Raw genomic sequence first — 18,140 nt, 5'->3', positions numbered from 1 at the left:
GCTCTGTGCTGACAGCTCAGAGCCTGGAGCCTGCTTCGGATTCTGTGTCTCCCTCTCTCTCTGCCCCTCCCCCTCTTGCACTCTGCCTCTTGCTCTCTCAAAAATAAACATTAAAAAAAATTTTTTTTAATTAAAAAAGTAAAAATAAAAAGAAGTTGAGGAAATCTTCCAAAAAGTCAAATGAAACACACAGAGACAGAAATGAGAGAAGAGATAAGGCTAACAGGAGTTTTAGAAAGAGAGAAGAAAAAAACAGAGGGGGGAAATTTTTCAAAAATATAATTATAGGGGCGCCTGGGTAGCTCAGTGAGTTGGGTGTCTGACTTCAGCTCAGGTCATGATCTCCCAGTTTGTGGGTTCGAGCCCTGCGTCGGGCTCTGTGCTGACAGCTCGGAGCCTGGAGCCTGCTTCAGATTCTGTGTCTCCTTCTCTCTCTGCCCCTCCCCCACTTGTGCTCTGTCTCTCTGTCTACCAAAAATAAATAAATGTAAAAAAAAAAAAAAATATATATATATATATATATATATATATATATATATTTTTTTTTTTTTTTTAAATATAATTACAGAGTGAATGGGTTTCCAGATTTTAAAACTTAGGGCAAAGAATGCAAAAAGATGCATTTCTGACACTAACTGTTTAGAGTTAGTTCAAACTGCACAGGTTAAGGGCACAGTCCTCCATAAGACTATCTTAACTTCAGACACCAGCTGCAATCTCAGGGCTTCCCAGGCCACCAACACTAGTGACCAACTGCTACAAATTCAGGAGTTCTCACCACCCCTTCAGGTTTGATAATTCACTAGAACAACTCACAGATCTCAAGAAAATGCTATACTAATGGTTACAGATTTATTATGGCAAAAAGGATACAAATCAGGATCAGCAAAAAGAAGAGACACATAGGCAAGGTCTTGGAGGGTCCCAAACAGGAAACTTCCAATGTCTTCTTCCTGTGGAGTCAGAATGCATCACCCTGTCAATACACGTATGTGTAATAACATACACATAGCATTGCTCACCAGGAAAGCTCACCTGAACTTCAGTGTCTAGTTTTCTTTCTTTCTTTCTTTCTTTCTTTCTTTCTTTCTTTCTTTCTTTCTTTCTTTATTTATTTTTAACACTTATTTATTTTTTGAGAGACAGAGACAGAGTGTGAGCAGGGAAGGAGCAGAGAGAGAGGGAGTCACAGATTCTGAAACAGGCTCCAGGCCCTGAGCTGTCAGTAAAGAACGCTATGTGGGGCTCGAACTCACAAACCATGAGATCATGACCGAAGCCGAAGTCAGTTGTTCAACCAACTGAGCCACCCAGGTGCCCCTCTTTTTTTTCTAATTAAAAATTTTTAAAAAAAATTTTAAGTTTATTTAATTAGAGAGAGAGAGAGAGAGAGAGAGAACATGAACTGAGGAGGAGCAGAGAGAGAGAGAGAGAGGGAGAGAGAGAGAATCCCAAGCAGGCTCCAGAGAGCACAGAGCCTGATGCAAGGTTTGATCTAAGGAACCATAAGATCATGACCTAAGCCAAAACCGAGAGTTGGACACTTAATCAGCTGAGCCACCTAGGAGCCCCTAAAATTTATTTATTTATTTTTATTTTTATTTTAGAGAGACTGAGATCATGGGTAGAGGAGAGGCGCAGTGAGAGAGAGAGAATCTTAAGCAGGCTCCATGCTCAGTGTAGAGCCTGACTTGGGCTTTAATCCCACGATCCCGGGGTCATGACCTGAGCTGATATCAACTATCTAGAGGGCCACCATGAGTAATCCATTAGCATAAACTATCAGGGCCCATTATGAATAACAAAGAAAGTCCTATTGCTTGGGAATTTCCAAGGATTTATTTCCCCTCCAGGGACAGGGACAAGGGCCAATCAAACTCTTTATTATACAATAGACCCATACCAAGGCATATCAATGAAAAAATTCAGAATGTTAGAGACAAAGAGCACACCCTAAAAGCTTCCAAAGAAACAGGTCATCTACAAAGCTTTGTTTGTAGTTCAAACATCAGCCTCAGGGCACCTAGCTGGCTCAGTCAGAAAAGCATGAGACTCTTGATCTTGGGGTCATGAGTTCAAGTCCTACGTTAGGTATAGAAATTATTAAAAATAAATAAATAAGTAAACTTCAAATGATATCCACCTCAATAGCAACATTGGTTTCTAAGAAACAGGAAAGCAATACCTTTAAATTTTTGAAGGAAAATTATTTCTAATTTGGTATTCTATACCCAACCATACTATCAACCAAAGATGAAGGTATAATAAACACAATTTGAGAAAGGCAAGGTCTCAAAATTTTACTTCCCAAGGACACTTTCCCAGACAGCTGCAGAAGGATGGCTCCAACAATGTGAGGAAGTAAATTAAGAAAGAAAAAGCAATGAGTTCCAGAAAACAGGGGAGCCAACACAGGAGAGAAGCGAAGGGAATGTCCAGGATGATGGTGAAGGGAACTTGCTTGATGACAGTTGTGAAGTAGGCCTAGACACCAACAAATTCAGATTAGAATAGGAAGATAAAAGGTTCCAGGAGGTATGTTTCCAAGAAAAACATGGAACTGATAGATTGACTACCTGATGTGTTTGACCATATGAAGTGATCTTTGTACCTCCAGGTGGGAATGTGTAGGGTTAAATTGTATATGTATAATATATAATATATATATGATATATATAATGAATAAACAAATATAAATCTAAACAAAAGATAAAAAATGAAAGAATTTAACTCTGAAAAAAGTATACAAGAAAAGAAATATAGTCAGAGTGTTCCATAGTCACATAGTCAAAATATTGTAACTAATATTTTAAAATCTAGGGGCACCTGGATGGCTCAGTCAGTTAAGCCTCCAATTTTGGCTCAGGTCATGACCTCGTGGTCTGTGAGTTCAAGCCTCACATTAGGCTCTGTGCTGACAGCTCCGAGCCTGAAGCCTCCTTCAGATTCTGTGTCTCCCTCTCTCTCTGCCCCTCACCTGCTCACACTCTGTCTCTCTCTCTCAAAAATAAATAAACATTAAAAAACATCTAACTATAATTTTACTGGGAGAATAAGGGAAGACCAAGTATGTGGGAAGGGAAATATAAGAGCTACATCATCTTCTATTGTAGAATCTATTTTAAATCAGGATAAATAGGGGTGCCTGGATGGCTCAGTCGGTTAAGTGTCTGGCTCTTGGTTTTGGCTCAGGTCATGATTTCACATTTTGGGGATTGAGCCCCGCGTTGGGCTCTGTGTTGACAGTGCGGAGCCTGCTTGGGATCCTCTCTCTGCTCCTCCCCTGCTCACTCACTCTCTCTCTCTCTCTCTCAAAATAAGTAAGTGAACTTTTTAAAAAATCAAGAAAAATAGATTATATTGGTCAAAATATGGAAGTAAATATTAGGGACCAAAAAAAAAATCTAAAAAAGTAGTTGCTTGTGGGGAGTGAGAATCAGGGGTGGTGAGGGCAGGGCAGAAGACTGCTTTTTTTTTTTAATCTTGTCATACACTTTGTTGATTTTTAAAAACCATGTGTATGTATTATTTTGATTTAACATGTTTTAAGAAACATAAAGGAAGGGGTGCCTGGGTGGCTCAATCAGTTAAGTGTCTGACTCTAGGTTTCAGCTCAGGTCATGACCTCAGGTTTTTTGGGATCGGGCCCCACATTGGGCTCTGTGCTGACAGCGCGGAGCCTGCTTGGGATTCTCCGCCTCTCTCACTCTCTCTCTCAAAATAAATAAACATTAGGAAAAAAAAAAAAAGAAAGAAAAAGAAAGGAAGTGAAAAGTTGAGTGTCCCTAGGGTAGCATTTGTTATGCTGGAGAATTTATCACCACCCTGCGTGCTGATATCACCTCAAAAACCAAAGCTGTTAGCCTTAAAAGCAGCAGCATCTCTGTGGAACAGATACACATTAACCAGGCTCATGAGACTGATATTTCCCATCAGATGCCAGTTCATTAATTTATAAGGGGAAGTGGGGCTTTGAAGCAGACGTTTTTCTTGTTTGCCGATGAGTGCATTATCTCCCTAAGGGTGGATCTACATAAGAAATAGAGTGGTTTTCAGCAGGTTGCTTGGTAATCCAAAGAACTAGTGAGGTGGGGGGTGAATTGGGTGATTTCAAACCATGAGGCCTCTTTCTCCCTTGTTCTTGGACCAGCATCGTTGTGTCCGGACAGCGCTAGGATAGACACTCTGATGGTTGCTTTGACAACTCTTACTGCTCTGTGCTTCATTGGCAATGCAGACTCCTAACTGGAACCTTCGTTCTTCAGCTACTTTAATACCTTTATTCAGTCTAGACTAGGCCTGACAGTTATTCTGTCTCCATCAGATATGTTGGCACATCTCTGTAGCATCAGAGACTTATATCCACTCAAACAGGCAACACATTTACAAAGCACCCATGATGTGCCAGGCTCTGTTCTAAGCTCTAGAGTTACAGTGGCCAACAAGAGTGACAGTTGTCCCTGCCTGATTAAGTTTACAGCCTGGTAAGGAAGACATATATTAAACAAAGTGGGCAAAGTGAAGGAGCAGCCCAACTCACAGGGACAACTTCATTTCCTTTATCCTAGTTCTGTTTTTTTTAATATATAAATTATACTTTTACCTTTTTAAAGTTTATTTATTTATTTTGAGAGAATGAATTGGGAAGGGGCAGAGAGAGAGAGAGAGAGAGAATCCAAAGCAGGTTCCACACTGTCAGTACAGAACTGTGATTTGGGACCTGAGCCGAAACCAAGAGTCAGATGCTTAACCCGCTAAGCCACTCAGGCACCCCTTTATCCTGGTTCTTGAGGTGGGGTCATCTCGTGGGTATCACCTACTGCAATGAACCATCTAGATAAAGAAGGCTCATTTTCCAAGCCTTCTGTGGATTCTGTATCCCAAATCCTTCCAATAAAGTTATTTTATGCAGAAATTTATCTAGGGTTGGTTTCTGTCATTTATAACCAAGAATCCTGACTGGTATAGCAAGCATCTCAGACATCTGTGGACCAGAGAGCAAGTTACCAAAAGACGGTTCCAAACCTTCTGCCTTAGGACTACAACCAAAACTGGAGCCTTTCAGATCTGTGCCTTCATTCAGCACAAAGCAGGGCACACAGGCTGTCTCAATAAAATATGGTTGGCTGAGTCACTCAGTAAGTCCACAAACATCTGCCAGAAGTTATTCTAGGTGCTAAGGTTACAAAGCTAGTACAAACTGGGGTGCCTGGGTGGCTCAGTTGGTTAAGCATCCGACTGCAGCTCAGGTCATGATCTCACACTCTGTGAGTTCAAGCCCCGTGTCAGGCTCTGTGCTGACAGCTCAGAGCCTGGAGCCTGCTCTGGATTCTGTGTCTCCCTCTCTCTCTGCCCCTCCCCAGCTCATGCTCTGTTTCTCTCTGTCTCAAAAATAAATTTTAAAAAATTAAAAAAACAAAAACAAAACCAAAGCTAGTACAAACTAGTTGCTGCCGTCAACAGTGTCCCACATGCATTTTAGATCCAATATAGTCAAAACTGAGGGTGTCATCTTCCCTGCCTTTTCTCCCAACCCATATGTCAACTCACACTTTGTGTACACTCCAAACACAGTGAACTGCTTGCACTTCTCACTTCCCTCTGCTTCGATGCCAATAGTTTGGTGTTCTTAGACCATAGGAGTGGGAGGGAAAGAGACAGCAGGCGATCTGGTTGGTGACTATAGACAGTGACCAGACCTTGAATGCCACATAGAACATTCTAGATGTGTTGGCTGCTATCCCAAATTATTTGGCCTAAATGGAATGACCATACAGTTTGGCTTTTCTTCTTCCACTAAAAGTAGTCTGCATAGAAGATGACACAAAAGGCTTATATGTCCATCGTCTTGGCCAGAGATGCAGCTGCAAGCAATGGTCCCATTTTACAGATAAGCAAACAGAGACTTCAAATGACTTGGCCCCACAGCTAGCAAATAGCAAAGCAAGGGCTTGAATGAGGTTTCCAGACTCCAAATTCTCATTTTCTTTCCTCTAGTACTGCAGCTCTTACAGAGCTGTTTTGGGTGTGGTGTAAGGAAAGGGAGACAGCTCTGACCTCGACCAGGGGAGGGGGGGCGGAATTCTCTTTACCACCAGTGCACTCACTAGGGCTAAGTCTGTTTAACTTGCCTCTTTTCTTGGCCTAGTTCCCTTCCCTAATCAATCTTTTTTTTTTTTTTAAATGTTTATTTTTTTTTTATTTTTTTTTTTTAATTTTTTTTTTTTTAACGTTTTATTTATTTTTGAGACAGAGAGAGACAGAGCATGAACGGGGGAGGGGCCGAGAGAGAGGGAGACACAGAATCGGAAGCAGGCTCCAGGCTCTGAGCCATCAGCCCAGAGCCTGTTTATTTATTTTTTGAGAGAAAGAGAGACAGTGCAGAGAGAGAGGGAGACACAGAATCTGAAGAAGGCTCCAGGTTCTGAGCTGTCACCACAGAGCCCAACCCAGGGCTTGAACTCAGGAACAGTGAGATCCCAAGTCAGACGCTTAACCCACTGAGTCACCCAGGAGCCCTCTCTACTCTATCTTCTTAAAGAAATCCTTACAACAACCCCGTAAAGTAACTGTTCCATCCCTTTATTTTATAGATGGAACTGAAGCTCAGAAAGGTTAAGTTTCACGCTCCAAAGTCCGGAATCTTCCTACCTCGCTTGTCTGAGGTACCGGCTTGGAACACCGCGGTAAAGAAATCTGTCAACGGGTTATGAAGAGGATACCCAGGACCAGCCCCCAGTTCAGGGCTGAGGGCCGCCAGGTGGCGCGGTGGAGGTGTGCCTGTCCCCTCCCCAACCTCCACCCGGACTGCGGGGCAGACGCACCTGAACTAAACCCGCGAAGCTGCCTCGAGGGGCGGGGCAGGGAGTAGCTCCACTGCCTAGCTCAGGGTGGGCAAGGAGGGCGACTTTAGTTTGCGCGGTGCGGACCGCCCGGGCCTAGCTGGAGAGTCACGCCTCCACTTGTCGACTGCCAAGCCGTGTCAGCTCGCTCCTTGCCCTGCACTCCCCAGCATGCAATTCATTTTTTTGGTGGGGGGGAGGGGGGGGTCCAGGGAATAGACTGGAGCGGGAGAAAGCAGCCAAGAGCGGTGGGGCGGAGACTCCACCGCCCCCACCTGTCGGCGGCGGGGCGGGGGCGGGGCGGGGGCGGGGCCTGTCCCGTAGGGTCCGCCCCCGGTCCCAGAGCTCAGGGAACGCGACGAGATATAAGGCAGCCGGAAACAATGCGCCTGCATCTCGCGCTCCCGCGCGGATCCCGGGAGCGTCCGGGCCGCCGTGCGCGAGCGAGGTCGGGGGCGCGCGCGCGGGGGGCGCGTTCTTGAGTGCGGGCCGCGCGCTCGGTGGCGCGCATGTGCCTGTGTGCGGGCTGCCGGGCTGCCCCGAGCCGGCGGGGAGCCGGTCCGCTCCAGGTGGCGGGCGGCCGGAGCGAGGTGAGGCTACAGGCGGCCGAGGGGGGGCGGGCTGCAGGCTGCCTCCTGGGCACAGCGCGCCCCCGCCCGGCCCGGCCGGGCCCTGGGAGCTGCGCTCCGGGCGGCGCTGGCAAAGTTTGCTTTGAACTCGCTCCCCGCAGCCCCGTCCGCGCGCTGTGAGCCTCTTCCTTGGGCACGCCGACCCGGGGCTGGGCTTCCCGGGACGCGAGGGAAGGGCGCGGGCTGCCAGCCGGGAGGTTGGGGAGGGACGAGAGCCTGGCAACCGGCTGTGCTGGCGGACCCGGGGACGCCTCCCTCGGCCCGCACCCCAGTCAGCCGGTCCCCTTCCCTCCCGCAGGGAGCGGACATGGACTTCGACTCGTACCAGCACTATTTCTACGACTATGACTGCGGGGAAGATTTCTACCGCTCCACGGCGCCCAGTGAGGACATCTGGAAGAAATTCGAGCTGGTGCCGTCGCCCCCCACGTCGCCGCCTTGGGGCTCGGGTCCCGGCGCCGGGGACTCAGCCCCTGGAATCGGTCCCCCGGAGCCGTGGCCCGGAGGGGGCGCCGGGGACGAGGCGGAATCCCGGGGCCATTCGAAAGCTTGGGGCAGGAACTACGCCTCCATCATCCGCCGTGACTGCATGTGGAGCGGCTTCTCCGCCCGGGAACGGCTAGAGAGAGCGGTGAGCGACCGGCTCGCCGCCGGCGCACCCCGGGGGAACCCGCCCAAGGCGCCCGCCGCCCCAGACTGCGCTCCCAGCCTCGAGGCCGGCAACCCGGCTCCCGCTGCCCCCTGTCCGCTGGGCGAGCCCAAGACCCAGGCCTGCTCGGGGTCCGAGAGCCCAAGCGACTCGGGTAAGGACCGCCCCGGGCCATCTAAGAGGGGGGCACCCCAAGGGTGGCCAATACTCTGTCGCTGTCTGAGGTCAGGCATTGGGTCTTCGCAAGCCCCGCGGCCACCTCCCCCTTTCTGTGGCTGAAGCCGCCGGTGTAGCCCTCAGCAGTGTCTGTCTGGCACGTGGGTGTGTTAGTAAACAGTTTGAAGAAGTGGCGTGGGAGCCAGCGTCCTTTCGATGATGATTGGAGCCCCAGGGGACAAGGGAGACAGGGTGAGGCTTAGCGCTTAGGGAGGACAATACTAGGATTGGACTGTAGGGGATTTCTTTCCTCCGGAGGCTAGAAGGGTCTCTTAAGGGTTACTCCAGGCTTGAAGTTTTTTGTTGCTGCCACTTTCCCTGGGAAACTCACACTCCCTTAGGGAGAGGAAGCTGAGGAGCCTTTTGTGCAAAGCCAAAGCCTTCACCCTTTAAAAAATCTAGTCTCCTGTCTGCTTTACTTTAAAAGGGCAATAATGCCCTCCCATTGCACCTCCCACCCCTTACCATTTGTACACCACACAATCACCCACAGATAGGTAGCAGAGCAATGAATGCTCCCCATTAACAGATGGGAAAACCGAGGCTTGGAAATAGGAAGTCACTAGAAGTGAGCCCCATCTTTTGCCCAATCCTCCATTGCATCCAGGCACTGCTTCCTTGATGTTTGGAGGGTCTTCATGGTAGCTTATCCTAGAGGAGCTACACTTTGCTTTGTTGCTTTGGCCTGAGTTGGAAAGGTGTTCCTCTAGCTCCCTCCTAATTTCACCTGTGGGCTCTCTGTAGCTACTTCCTTGCATTCAACAAATGTTCCCTGGCCGCTGAGTGGTGCCAAGCTCTGACTAGGTGCTGGGGTCACAGATATGGAGCTCCAGCCTCCTCCCCCATTCTTGGATGCAAATTTAAACCTCACTAAGTGCAGACTTCAGCATCCTGTTCTTAGCCTTGCCTTTTAGACCTCTACCCAGAAGAAAGACTGGAGAGGGTGCTTTTATAGGGTGCCAACTGACTAGCATCAGGTAAATCAGGATCTAGAAAATTTGCCATAGCTTTTAAGAATAACTTTTACATGACCTTTTGAGAGGGAAGTGGGAGTGGATATGGAAGTTGTCATATACTTGCGGGGGGAGGGGGGGGGAATAAGGATAACAAGAAATTAAAAGTCAATTTTCCTTTTTTTTTTTTTTTTTTTTGGTCCACTGTGTTAAGGTCATTTTTAACCTGCTTGCTTTCAACACCAAGAGCTTGTGTTTGTTTGATGGCTGGAATGGGAGTTTGAGATCAAGAAACCAATAAAGATATATCTCTACAAAAGCTGATGGAGTGGTAGAGTGGAAAGAGCATTGTTTGGGGACTTTGGAGATCTTAGTTTGAGATTCAGAACATTACAGAGGTGATGTGTGGACTTGGCTGGTCTGGATCTCAGTTTCTCCCTCTGCACATAAGAGGGTTGGACTTGATTGTCCAGCGGAGGGCATTTTCTTGTCTGGGTAGAGTTAGACCATCTCTGGAAAGAATGGTGCCCTACATTATTTCTTCCTTAAGAAGAACCTTACCAGCTATGAGGTTTAACACTGAAATATTAAAAGTTTGGGATGTGGGAAAGCTTCCTGAATCCTTTTCTGACTTGCCCTTTAACCTGAACCTGTTTGCAAGCCACTGGTTCACTCACAGGCCACATGGCCCAGAACAAAATGCAACAGATTGCAAACAATGAGGGGGGGGCGGTGGGGAGAGTGACTGACGGCAAGGCTCAGCCAATAGGGGTTAGGGGCTGGGTAAAACAGCATTCCAAACACAGCTTATCCAGCCAATCACAGGCCTTGTGGCCAGGAGGGCTGAATGGTCAGGTTTTATTAATGGAGAAATAATGCGATTGTCCACACAATGGAAGCCTTCCTGACAAAGGGGCTCAAGGATCCTGATATGCAAAAGAGGCCGAGGGAACTGAGCTCTTCTGTTGTCAGGCTGAAATGCATGAAGGTGGCCTTCTGTGTGGGGGCTGCAAAACGTGAGGCAGGAAGACTTTCCCCTAATTGCACTCTCCTGGTTGGGTAGCCTAAGAGACCTTTGAGCCAGGGAATGACGGGGGCATGTCCAGGCATCTCCAGGTCTCTTGGTGTTTTGGCCCTTGTACTGGGACATTCTGTTGCTGCTCAGTTCCCTGCCCCCGGCACAGGTCGCTTGGAAATGGTCGCTTGTACCTTTGTGAAGTTCCTGCAGCTTTTTCCGACCTGCTATTACAAATCCAACCCTCTTCTGGTCCAGGGAAGGGGGTGGGGCAGGCGACCTATAAATGATGGATGACTAGAAACCCATTGAAACCAGGAGCAAAATGCTCCTGAGAGAAACCCTTTCCCTCCCCTCTGTGGGTGAGGAGGGATGGGTTATATGTAGCCCTCCCTTCTCCAAATCTTCAGCTGAAAGGGATGGCAGAATAGAGAGGTGGGGGAATAATAGGATTTATAACTTGTGAAAAGTAACAATTCCCCAAGTGCAGACTGTGCTGGGCAGGAACAAAGGGCAGCTCGGCCCACAGACCCCTCATTTACAATTCTGATGGGGCTTGAAAGAGCCCGACTGGGGAAGATCTTTATAGCTAAACTTTGTCCCAGGCCGATAGCTCTTTCTCTCCATCCCCTCGGTGGGGGAGGGGAGCGCCTGTGCAGACTGGGGGCTGTTGGCTTGGGTCTGCCTTTTGTTCTTATCTAAGCCTTGCTGTGCAAAAGGAAATTGGAGAATATTTTCCTTCTTGCTTATTTCCCCTCCTTTCCTCATGCTGCCCTTACTCCATTACAAATGAATCAGTTGTCTTTCTCCTCATTTCAATTTGTTTATATCTAAATGGGGGAAATGTCCCCTCTTTTCCCGAGCCTCAGCATAGGGTCTGTGTGTGTGTGTGTGTGTGTGTGTGTGTGTGTGTGTGTGTGGGTTTCTCATGGGATGTGTTTCTTCTCTGGATCTCTCTTCTTGGACAGAGGGTGAAGAAATCGATGTTGTGACAGTGGAGAAGAGACAGTCCCTGGGCGTACGGAAGCCAGTCACCATCACGGTGCGGGCAGACCCGTTGGACCCCTGCATGAAACACTTCCACATCTCCATCCATCAGCAGCAGCACAACTATGCCGCCCGTTTTCCTCCAGAAAGCTGTTCCCAAGGAGGGGCTCCCGAGAGAGGTCCCCAAGAAGAGGCTCTGGAGAAAGATGCCCCAGAAGAAAAGGAAGAGGAGGTAGATGAAGAGATTGTGAGTCCCCCACCTGTAGAAAGCGAGGCTCCCCAGTCCTGCCACCCCAAACCTGTCAGTTCTGACACCGAGGACGTGACCAAGAGGAAGAATCACAACTTCCTGGAGCGCAAACGACGGAATGACCTCCGTTCTAGGTTCTTGGCCCTGAGAGACCAGGTACCCACCCTGGCCAGCTGCTCCAAGGCCCCCAAAGTGGTGATCCTGAGTAAGGCCTTGGAATACTTACAAGCCCTGGTGGGGGCCGAGAAGAGGATGGCCACGGAGAAAAGGCAGCTCCGATGTCGGCAGCAGCAACTGCAGAAGAGAATTGCGTACCTCAGTGGCTACTAAGTGACCAAAAAGCCTGACTGCTCTGTCTTACAAAGACCTGAGTTTATTTTTTAATCTGCCCTCTCCCCCTTAGTAATTTGCACATTTTGGTTACGGTGGGACAGTCTGAACAGTAGATTCCAGGATGCAGAACAGCCGGTGCACACACTCTTAAGGGCTTGCATTCTTGGAAACTTGGGAACCCAGCTCTCCCTCTTCCCTGACTCAGGGGAGCACTGGGTGCTCTCTGGCGCCTTTGGCTTCTCAGGCAGGCAGCTGACTGAGGAGCCTGGGGTGCCTAGCTCACTAGCTCGGAAGAAAAGCCTGACAGATGCTATGCAACAGGTGGTGGACGTTGAGGGGGGTGGGTTCCAGCCTGCATGAAATCTCACACTCCGGATGAGCTTTAGGCTGGGAAAGGATGCTCCCACTGGTGTCTCTGGGGTGATGCTAGGACAGCTGGGCCCGGACGCTCTCCCTGAGGCTCTTTTTTCCAGGAGACACACGAGCTGTCTTGGGTGAAGACAAGCTCACAGACTTGATCAACATGGACCATTACCTCACTGTCAGACACTTTACAGTAGCTGAGGAGTTGGAAACCTTTAATATATATGTGTATATACATATATATATATATATGTGTGTATATATATGTATATACACATATATACATATATATATTGTGATGTTAGCTGACACCCCTCCTCCCACTCTAAATGCTGCGACCTTGAGAACATTTAAAGAGCTTGGCCTCTAGTTTCTTTGTCTCAAAGCCCTGTGGGCCCTTTCCTCTGAGGGAGAAACCATTCTGTCCTCACAAGGGACTTTTTTGTTTTCTTCTGCCTTTGTTATGCAATGGGCTCTCCTGCACCCCTTTCCCACAGGTCAGAAATATTTCCCTAAGACACTGGGAAATGGGTCCTAGCCTGCGGCCTGAGGAAGGCTTGGAGTCCTGGCTGTGAACTTGTGATCTGCCCAGGTGTTTTCCATCTTGGAATCTTTTCTCAAGGCAGATGTCAGGCACATCCAGAGGGAGAACTATACCACTTCCTCTTTCCTACTTCCCTCTCCTCTCAGTCTCTGACTGGTAAGTCTGAAGTTCTACTAGAACCCTGCAAACTGTCCTAGTGCAACTCCCAAAGAGCTTGCTGGCCCTGCACCCACCTTGGGCCCCTTGCCAGCCTGATATGAGTCAGATCTGTTTCCCAGAGTCCGGGCCTTACTGCAGTTCTTGCTGGGAGAGCTGCTGGGACTCATCCAGTGCTCCAGAAGGTGGACTAGTTTCCTGCTGGGTTCTAAAGGAGCTTCCAGGAGCTCTGCTTCGCTGACCATGACGGATTTTGCCCCAGGTGAACAGCCCACCTCCAAGTGGACTCCAGGTGCAGCCTCCAGTTTGGAAAGACCTCTAACCCAACAGGTGTCATGTGGGCAACTCAGGAGCCCCAAAGCCTGGCCTGGAAGAAAGATCAACCCCTCCAGAACTCTGCCCAGGGCAGCAGGTGCCTACTGGCTGTGGTTTTGAAATTGGGGGGGGGGGGGGGGGGGGGGGGGGGGGGCGGGTAGAGCACTGTCTGTGGCTCTGGAAAGCCAGCTGCTACTTCCAAACTTATTATGCACAGTGGTCTGTTTCTGAGGTCGTTTTCTGGCCTCAGAGAACCCCAGTGGAAATTTGGAAAAAATCTCTCTACCTTCTGGAGTATGGTTTTCGGGAGCCAACTGTCTTCTGGAACTGTCTTTGGAGAACAGGTGGGACGTAGGTTACTGATGTATCACCTGAATAGCTTGTGTATAAGCTGCTGTTGGGTATTAGGCTGGGAGCAGTGGTTTGTTTTATTGTTTTGTTTTTTTTTAATACTGTATTTTTGTATGCCTTTTGCAAAGTGGTGTTAATTGTTTTGTACAAGAAAAAAAACACAAAAATCTCTTGGGCAATTCTCCTGTTGCAAGAGTCTGGTTTATTTTGAAAGGCAAGTTTACCTGAAATTTTGTATTTAGTTGTGGTTATCAATTGCCTGATTTTAAAATGTTGCCTTCTGAGACCTCTGCTAATAAAAGATTTCTCAAACATGTCAGAGTGGGGGCACCTTATGCCAGCCAAGTCCCCCTGAGCCAAGGAAAACAGTTTCGGGGTAACCACCAGCGATCCAGAGGGTTGCATTTCTCTAACCATGTTGCTAACCAGGTCATTCCACTTCGGGTTCCTGAAATGCCATTTCAGACATGTCTAAACAATGTAGGTTCGGTCCGTGGTATAGTCCGTGAACGTGGCATTCTCTTGTGAATTGCAAAGAGAGTGGAATTTGAGCTTCAGAAGGTTTGAAATCCCAGCTCCACCACTTGCTCTGTGCCTTTTAGCTTTACCTTTCTGAGCCCTAGTTTCCTTATCTGTAAAATGGGGATAAATGCTCCTGCCCAGGGGGGTGACAGGTATTCATGAAGTAGTAGATTTTTAAACCCCTTTCTTTCTTTTTTTTTTTTAATGTTTTTTAACATTTATTCATTTTTGAAAGGCAGAGAGAGACAGAGCGCGAACGGGGGAGGGGCAGAGAGAGAGGGAGACACAGAATCTGAAACAGGCTCCAGGCTCTGAGCTGTCAGCACAGAGCCCCCTCGGGGCTAGAACTCACGGACCGCGAGATCACGACCTGAGCCGAAGTTGGCCGCTTAACCGACTGAGCCACCCAGGTGCCCCTAAACCCCTTTCTTAAAGTGTGAAGCCTTATATTCTTTTGGGTGGTACCAGGTTCTTACCTTGGTGGTATGATGACCATGCAGGATATCTTAAAAATTCGCTAAGATTTTGTGATGTAATACGATTTTTTTTCTTTCTCCCTCAATGAAAGCAAATGAAGGCTCCTCTTCCCTCCCGTAGTCTTCCTAAACTTGCCCTACACGCAGGAGGGGAGAATTGAATAACAGCTGTTCCTGATAGAACACTGCCTATGTCAAAGCACTCTGCCCCCTCCTTCATGTTACACCACGACCAACTGTGTGACAGGGTTACAGAAGACGAACCTGAGGTTCTTTTTTTTTTTTTCCGTAATAAATATTTATTCACTTTTGAGAACGAGAGCATAAATGAGGGAGGGGTGGGGACAGAGGACCCAAAGCAGGCTCTGTACTGACAGCAGCGAGCCTGATGCGGGGCTCAAACTCAAGAACCATGAGACCATGACCTGAGCCAAAGTCGGACATTCAACCGACCAAGTCCCGCAGGCACCCTGGAACCTGAGGTTCTAAAAGCAAAATAAAACTTGGAGCGCCTGGGGGGCTCCATTGGTTGAGCATCCAGCTTCAGCTGAGGTCATGATTTCGCAGTCTGTGAGTTCGAGCCCCGCATCCAGAGCCTGGAGGCTGCTTTGGATTCTGTGTCTCTCTCTCTCTCTCTGCCCCTGCCCCCCCTCTCATGTTCTGTCTCTCTCTGTCAAAAATAAATAAACATTAAAAAAAAAAAAAAAAAAAACCTCTGTAAAAGTAAAACAAACCTGCCCAAAGTTACTCAGTTACTTGGCTAGTAAGTCAGTGAGTTGGGATCTAAACTCGCTTTTGCCTATCTCCACAGCCAGAGGTCTCAACCACTACATAATAATGACAGCTGGTTTTGTTAGCATGGGGTGTGTGGAGGAGGGAAACATGGAATTTCATCACTTAACTGCTTGTTGGAATTGTCTCTCCGTGGGGCCATTGCGCCTGCCATTTATTGGGATGGAGTGGAGCAAATGTTCCATGACCAGTCACTCTGCCACATTTGTGGGCTGGGTGGGTTAATCTTGCCCCAACGAGGCCCCTTCTGGGACTGTGAAAGCAAACAGTTGCTGTTCAGAAAGGCCGAGCACATCATGGTGGAAGAAGGCCACTTTGCCTCGGCTAATCCTTTACAGCTGAGACCTGGTTGCTCTCCCTCTCTCTTACGGAGCCTGAGTAGAGTCAAAAACTTCCTATAAATTCCTCACGTTTACAAAGTGACCCTCATCACAAGTATGCAACCTCTGCCACACAGTACTGGAGCCTAGGGCAGTTTCTTGCTCAAGGTCACATAACAAAACCAGAGTCCCAAACCCAGTCTCTTGTCAGGTAAACTTTCCACTCAACCCCCCACTGTCTCTAAGCCAGGGAACCTAGTTTGTAAGTAGCTGTTTGATAAACATAGACTTGCGTTCTTGGGACTGTTTTCTTAAAACTTCAGTTCCCTCTTTCAGTTCTTGTCACTCTGCTCCCAGTATATTCATCCTTCTTTTTTGATGCCATTTGTCAAAAGACTAATTTGTAGGATTCCTCTCCCTTTCCTAGGCCTCGAAAGAAATCATGAGCCCTCTGTAAAACAGCAGGGACCCCCAGTGTTAGTTGTTTTACATATCTCAATTCTCGCAATAACCTGGAGAACAGGGTGGCGTCAGTTCCATTTCACAGATGAACAAACTGAAGACTCGAGACATTGAAATCCTTTGTCTAAGCCCACACAGCTAGTGCCAGCTGCCTGACTCCAAACTTCAGCTCTTTTGAGTGTAACTCTGCTGAGAAAGGAGAGGGAATAAAGCCATCTCCTGGGGGGAAGGGAGGGTGTTTCTGGAATGTGAAGTATTTTAAGCTCCTTCCTAGCTCATTTCTACAGACTCCTACCTCTATCTTTGTCTGAAAATAGCTGGGAGTTTATTCCTGGATTTTGGAGGACAATTTCTACAAATTAGGTTTGACTGGGAATAGTATACCTCAGGGACTCTGCACATAGACAATAAGGGGCAGCTGAGAAGCCACACTTAGTATAGAAAAGACAGGCCATCTTCTGTGTTAGACAATAAAAAGCTAAAGTGTGTGCTAATTCTTGCCTCTGTTGGCAGGGAATATTGGGGGGGAATGAGACAGGTTGAATTATCTTAGATGTGCTGAATTTGTCTAAAGGACTCCCAGGGTTAGGATATTCCAGAATATTCACTTTAGAAGGAGAAGGGGAGGATGGGGATGGCTTTGTTGATCTAGAAGGTGATAAGAGGGACTGAGAAAGAGGTTCTTTTCTAAGGAGAAGATAACCCGTTGGCAGATGACTGATGAGTGGGTGACTGGGCAGGGGTGAACGAGAGGTGTCTAAATGTGTCAGCTAAAGTTCCGTTGGGGGTGTGAGCATTTCTACTTTAAGCCCAGTGGGCAGCCCTTGTTAATGTCTTTATTTGGAACTGTTGCCAAAGAGATCAACATTTGTCTTAACATTACCCATTCTTCGGACCAGGAAATGTAAATATGGTCTTAAAGTCTCTAATCAGGTGAGTTATTAAATAATTACACTCTGTGCCAGGGGCCTAGGAGGTGCCTAGGAAGTGTTGGATTGCCTTTCAACTTGTGGGAAACAGTATGGTTGAGTGGTCTCCCTCACCCAACAGATCTTAGTTCCAAGTCTGGCCCTGCATTTTCCAGCTGCACCTTTGCTACCACCTTGGGCAAATTACTACCTTCTCCCAGCCCCAGTTTCCTCCTCTGTAAAACAGGTATAAATAATAGCACCCACTTCATTGAGTTGTGGTGAGCAATAGTAAGTGCTCAGTAAATGATTAGCGTTATTCAAACCATTTAGCAAGGCACACCTAGAATACAGATTAGTCATATTTAAAAAGTGACAGAAGAGAGTGGTAAAATAAAGAGCCTTCCCACAAGGAGTACTTAAAGTAATCTGGAGTGCACATATTGATGCCTCAAGAGGCAATAGGTCATCAGGGAAAGAGTAGCGAGGGTTTGGGGAGACTGAGCTAGGCAGAGGAGAAAAGGCAGGCACAGACCTGAGCTTCTGTCTGGTCCGTAGCATCCCATGACCCACAGCAGGCAGGAGCTGTGAGCCTGCGATGCTGTTGCACATATGGGCCCTCCATTTGTCCTCCTGGGCACTGACTGTGGTGTCTTCAAACTGAGCAGGAGTCAATGGACTCCATTTGGCCAGTTAAACCCTCAAATGCCTATTTTGTTCAGGCAGTGACTCTCAAACTTGAGTATGTGTTAAGAATCTACCCACCCCACCTGATGCAGTAGGTCAGAGCTGGGAATCTACACTGCTGACAAACAAGCAGGAAGGCGGAATCCTGAGGTCACACTTAGAAGAATATTGGAATAAAGAGTTGGAGCCAGATCCTATGGAGATTAAAAAAAAAAATTACTGGAGGTGGTATAGATGGCATAATATAACGGTTTAAAAACAGGGATTTGGGGGGCGCCTGGGTGGCTCAGTTGGTTGAGCGTCTGACTTCGGCTCAGGTCATGATTTGGCAGTTCGTGAGTTCGAGCCCCACATCAGGCTCTGTGCTGAC

The 18,140-nt window shown here is 47.8% G+C and overlaps 1 protein-coding gene and 1 long non-coding RNA gene across 2 annotated transcripts; one reads left to right on the top strand and one right to left on the bottom strand.

Moving 5' to 3' along the window:
• Positions 1-864: 864 nt before the first annotated feature.
• On the bottom strand, positions 865-17,905 carry LOC122227711. The gene is made up of 3 exons (XR_006206206.1): positions 17,619-17,905; positions 11,768-11,835; positions 865-953 (listed from the first exon to the last, which is right to left on the bottom strand). It is a non-coding gene; the product is annotated as an uncharacterized LOC122227711 (long non-coding RNA).
• On the top strand, positions 7,254-12,502 carry MYCL (MYCL proto-oncogene, bHLH transcription factor). Its single transcript, XM_042952389.1, has 3 exons — positions 7,254-7,432; positions 7,770-8,274; positions 11,273-12,502. The coding sequence occupies exons 1-3, from the start codon at positions 7,352-7,354 to the stop codon at positions 11,869-11,871; spliced, it is 1,185 nt and encodes a 394-aa protein (XP_042808323.1). The 5' UTR covers positions 7,254-7,351; the 3' UTR covers positions 11,872-12,502.
• Positions 17,906-18,140: the final 235 nt, after the last annotated feature.

The sequence above is a fragment of the Panthera leo genome, chromosome C1 (assembly GCF_018350215.1).
Source record: "Panthera leo isolate Ple1 chromosome C1, P.leo_Ple1_pat1.1, whole genome shotgun sequence".
In the NCBI taxonomy this organism is placed as follows: Eukaryota; Metazoa; Chordata; class Mammalia; order Carnivora; family Felidae; genus Panthera; species Panthera leo.
The sequence above is the reverse complement of the archived record's forward strand: the minus strand, read 5'-3'. Positions and strand labels throughout refer to the sequence as shown.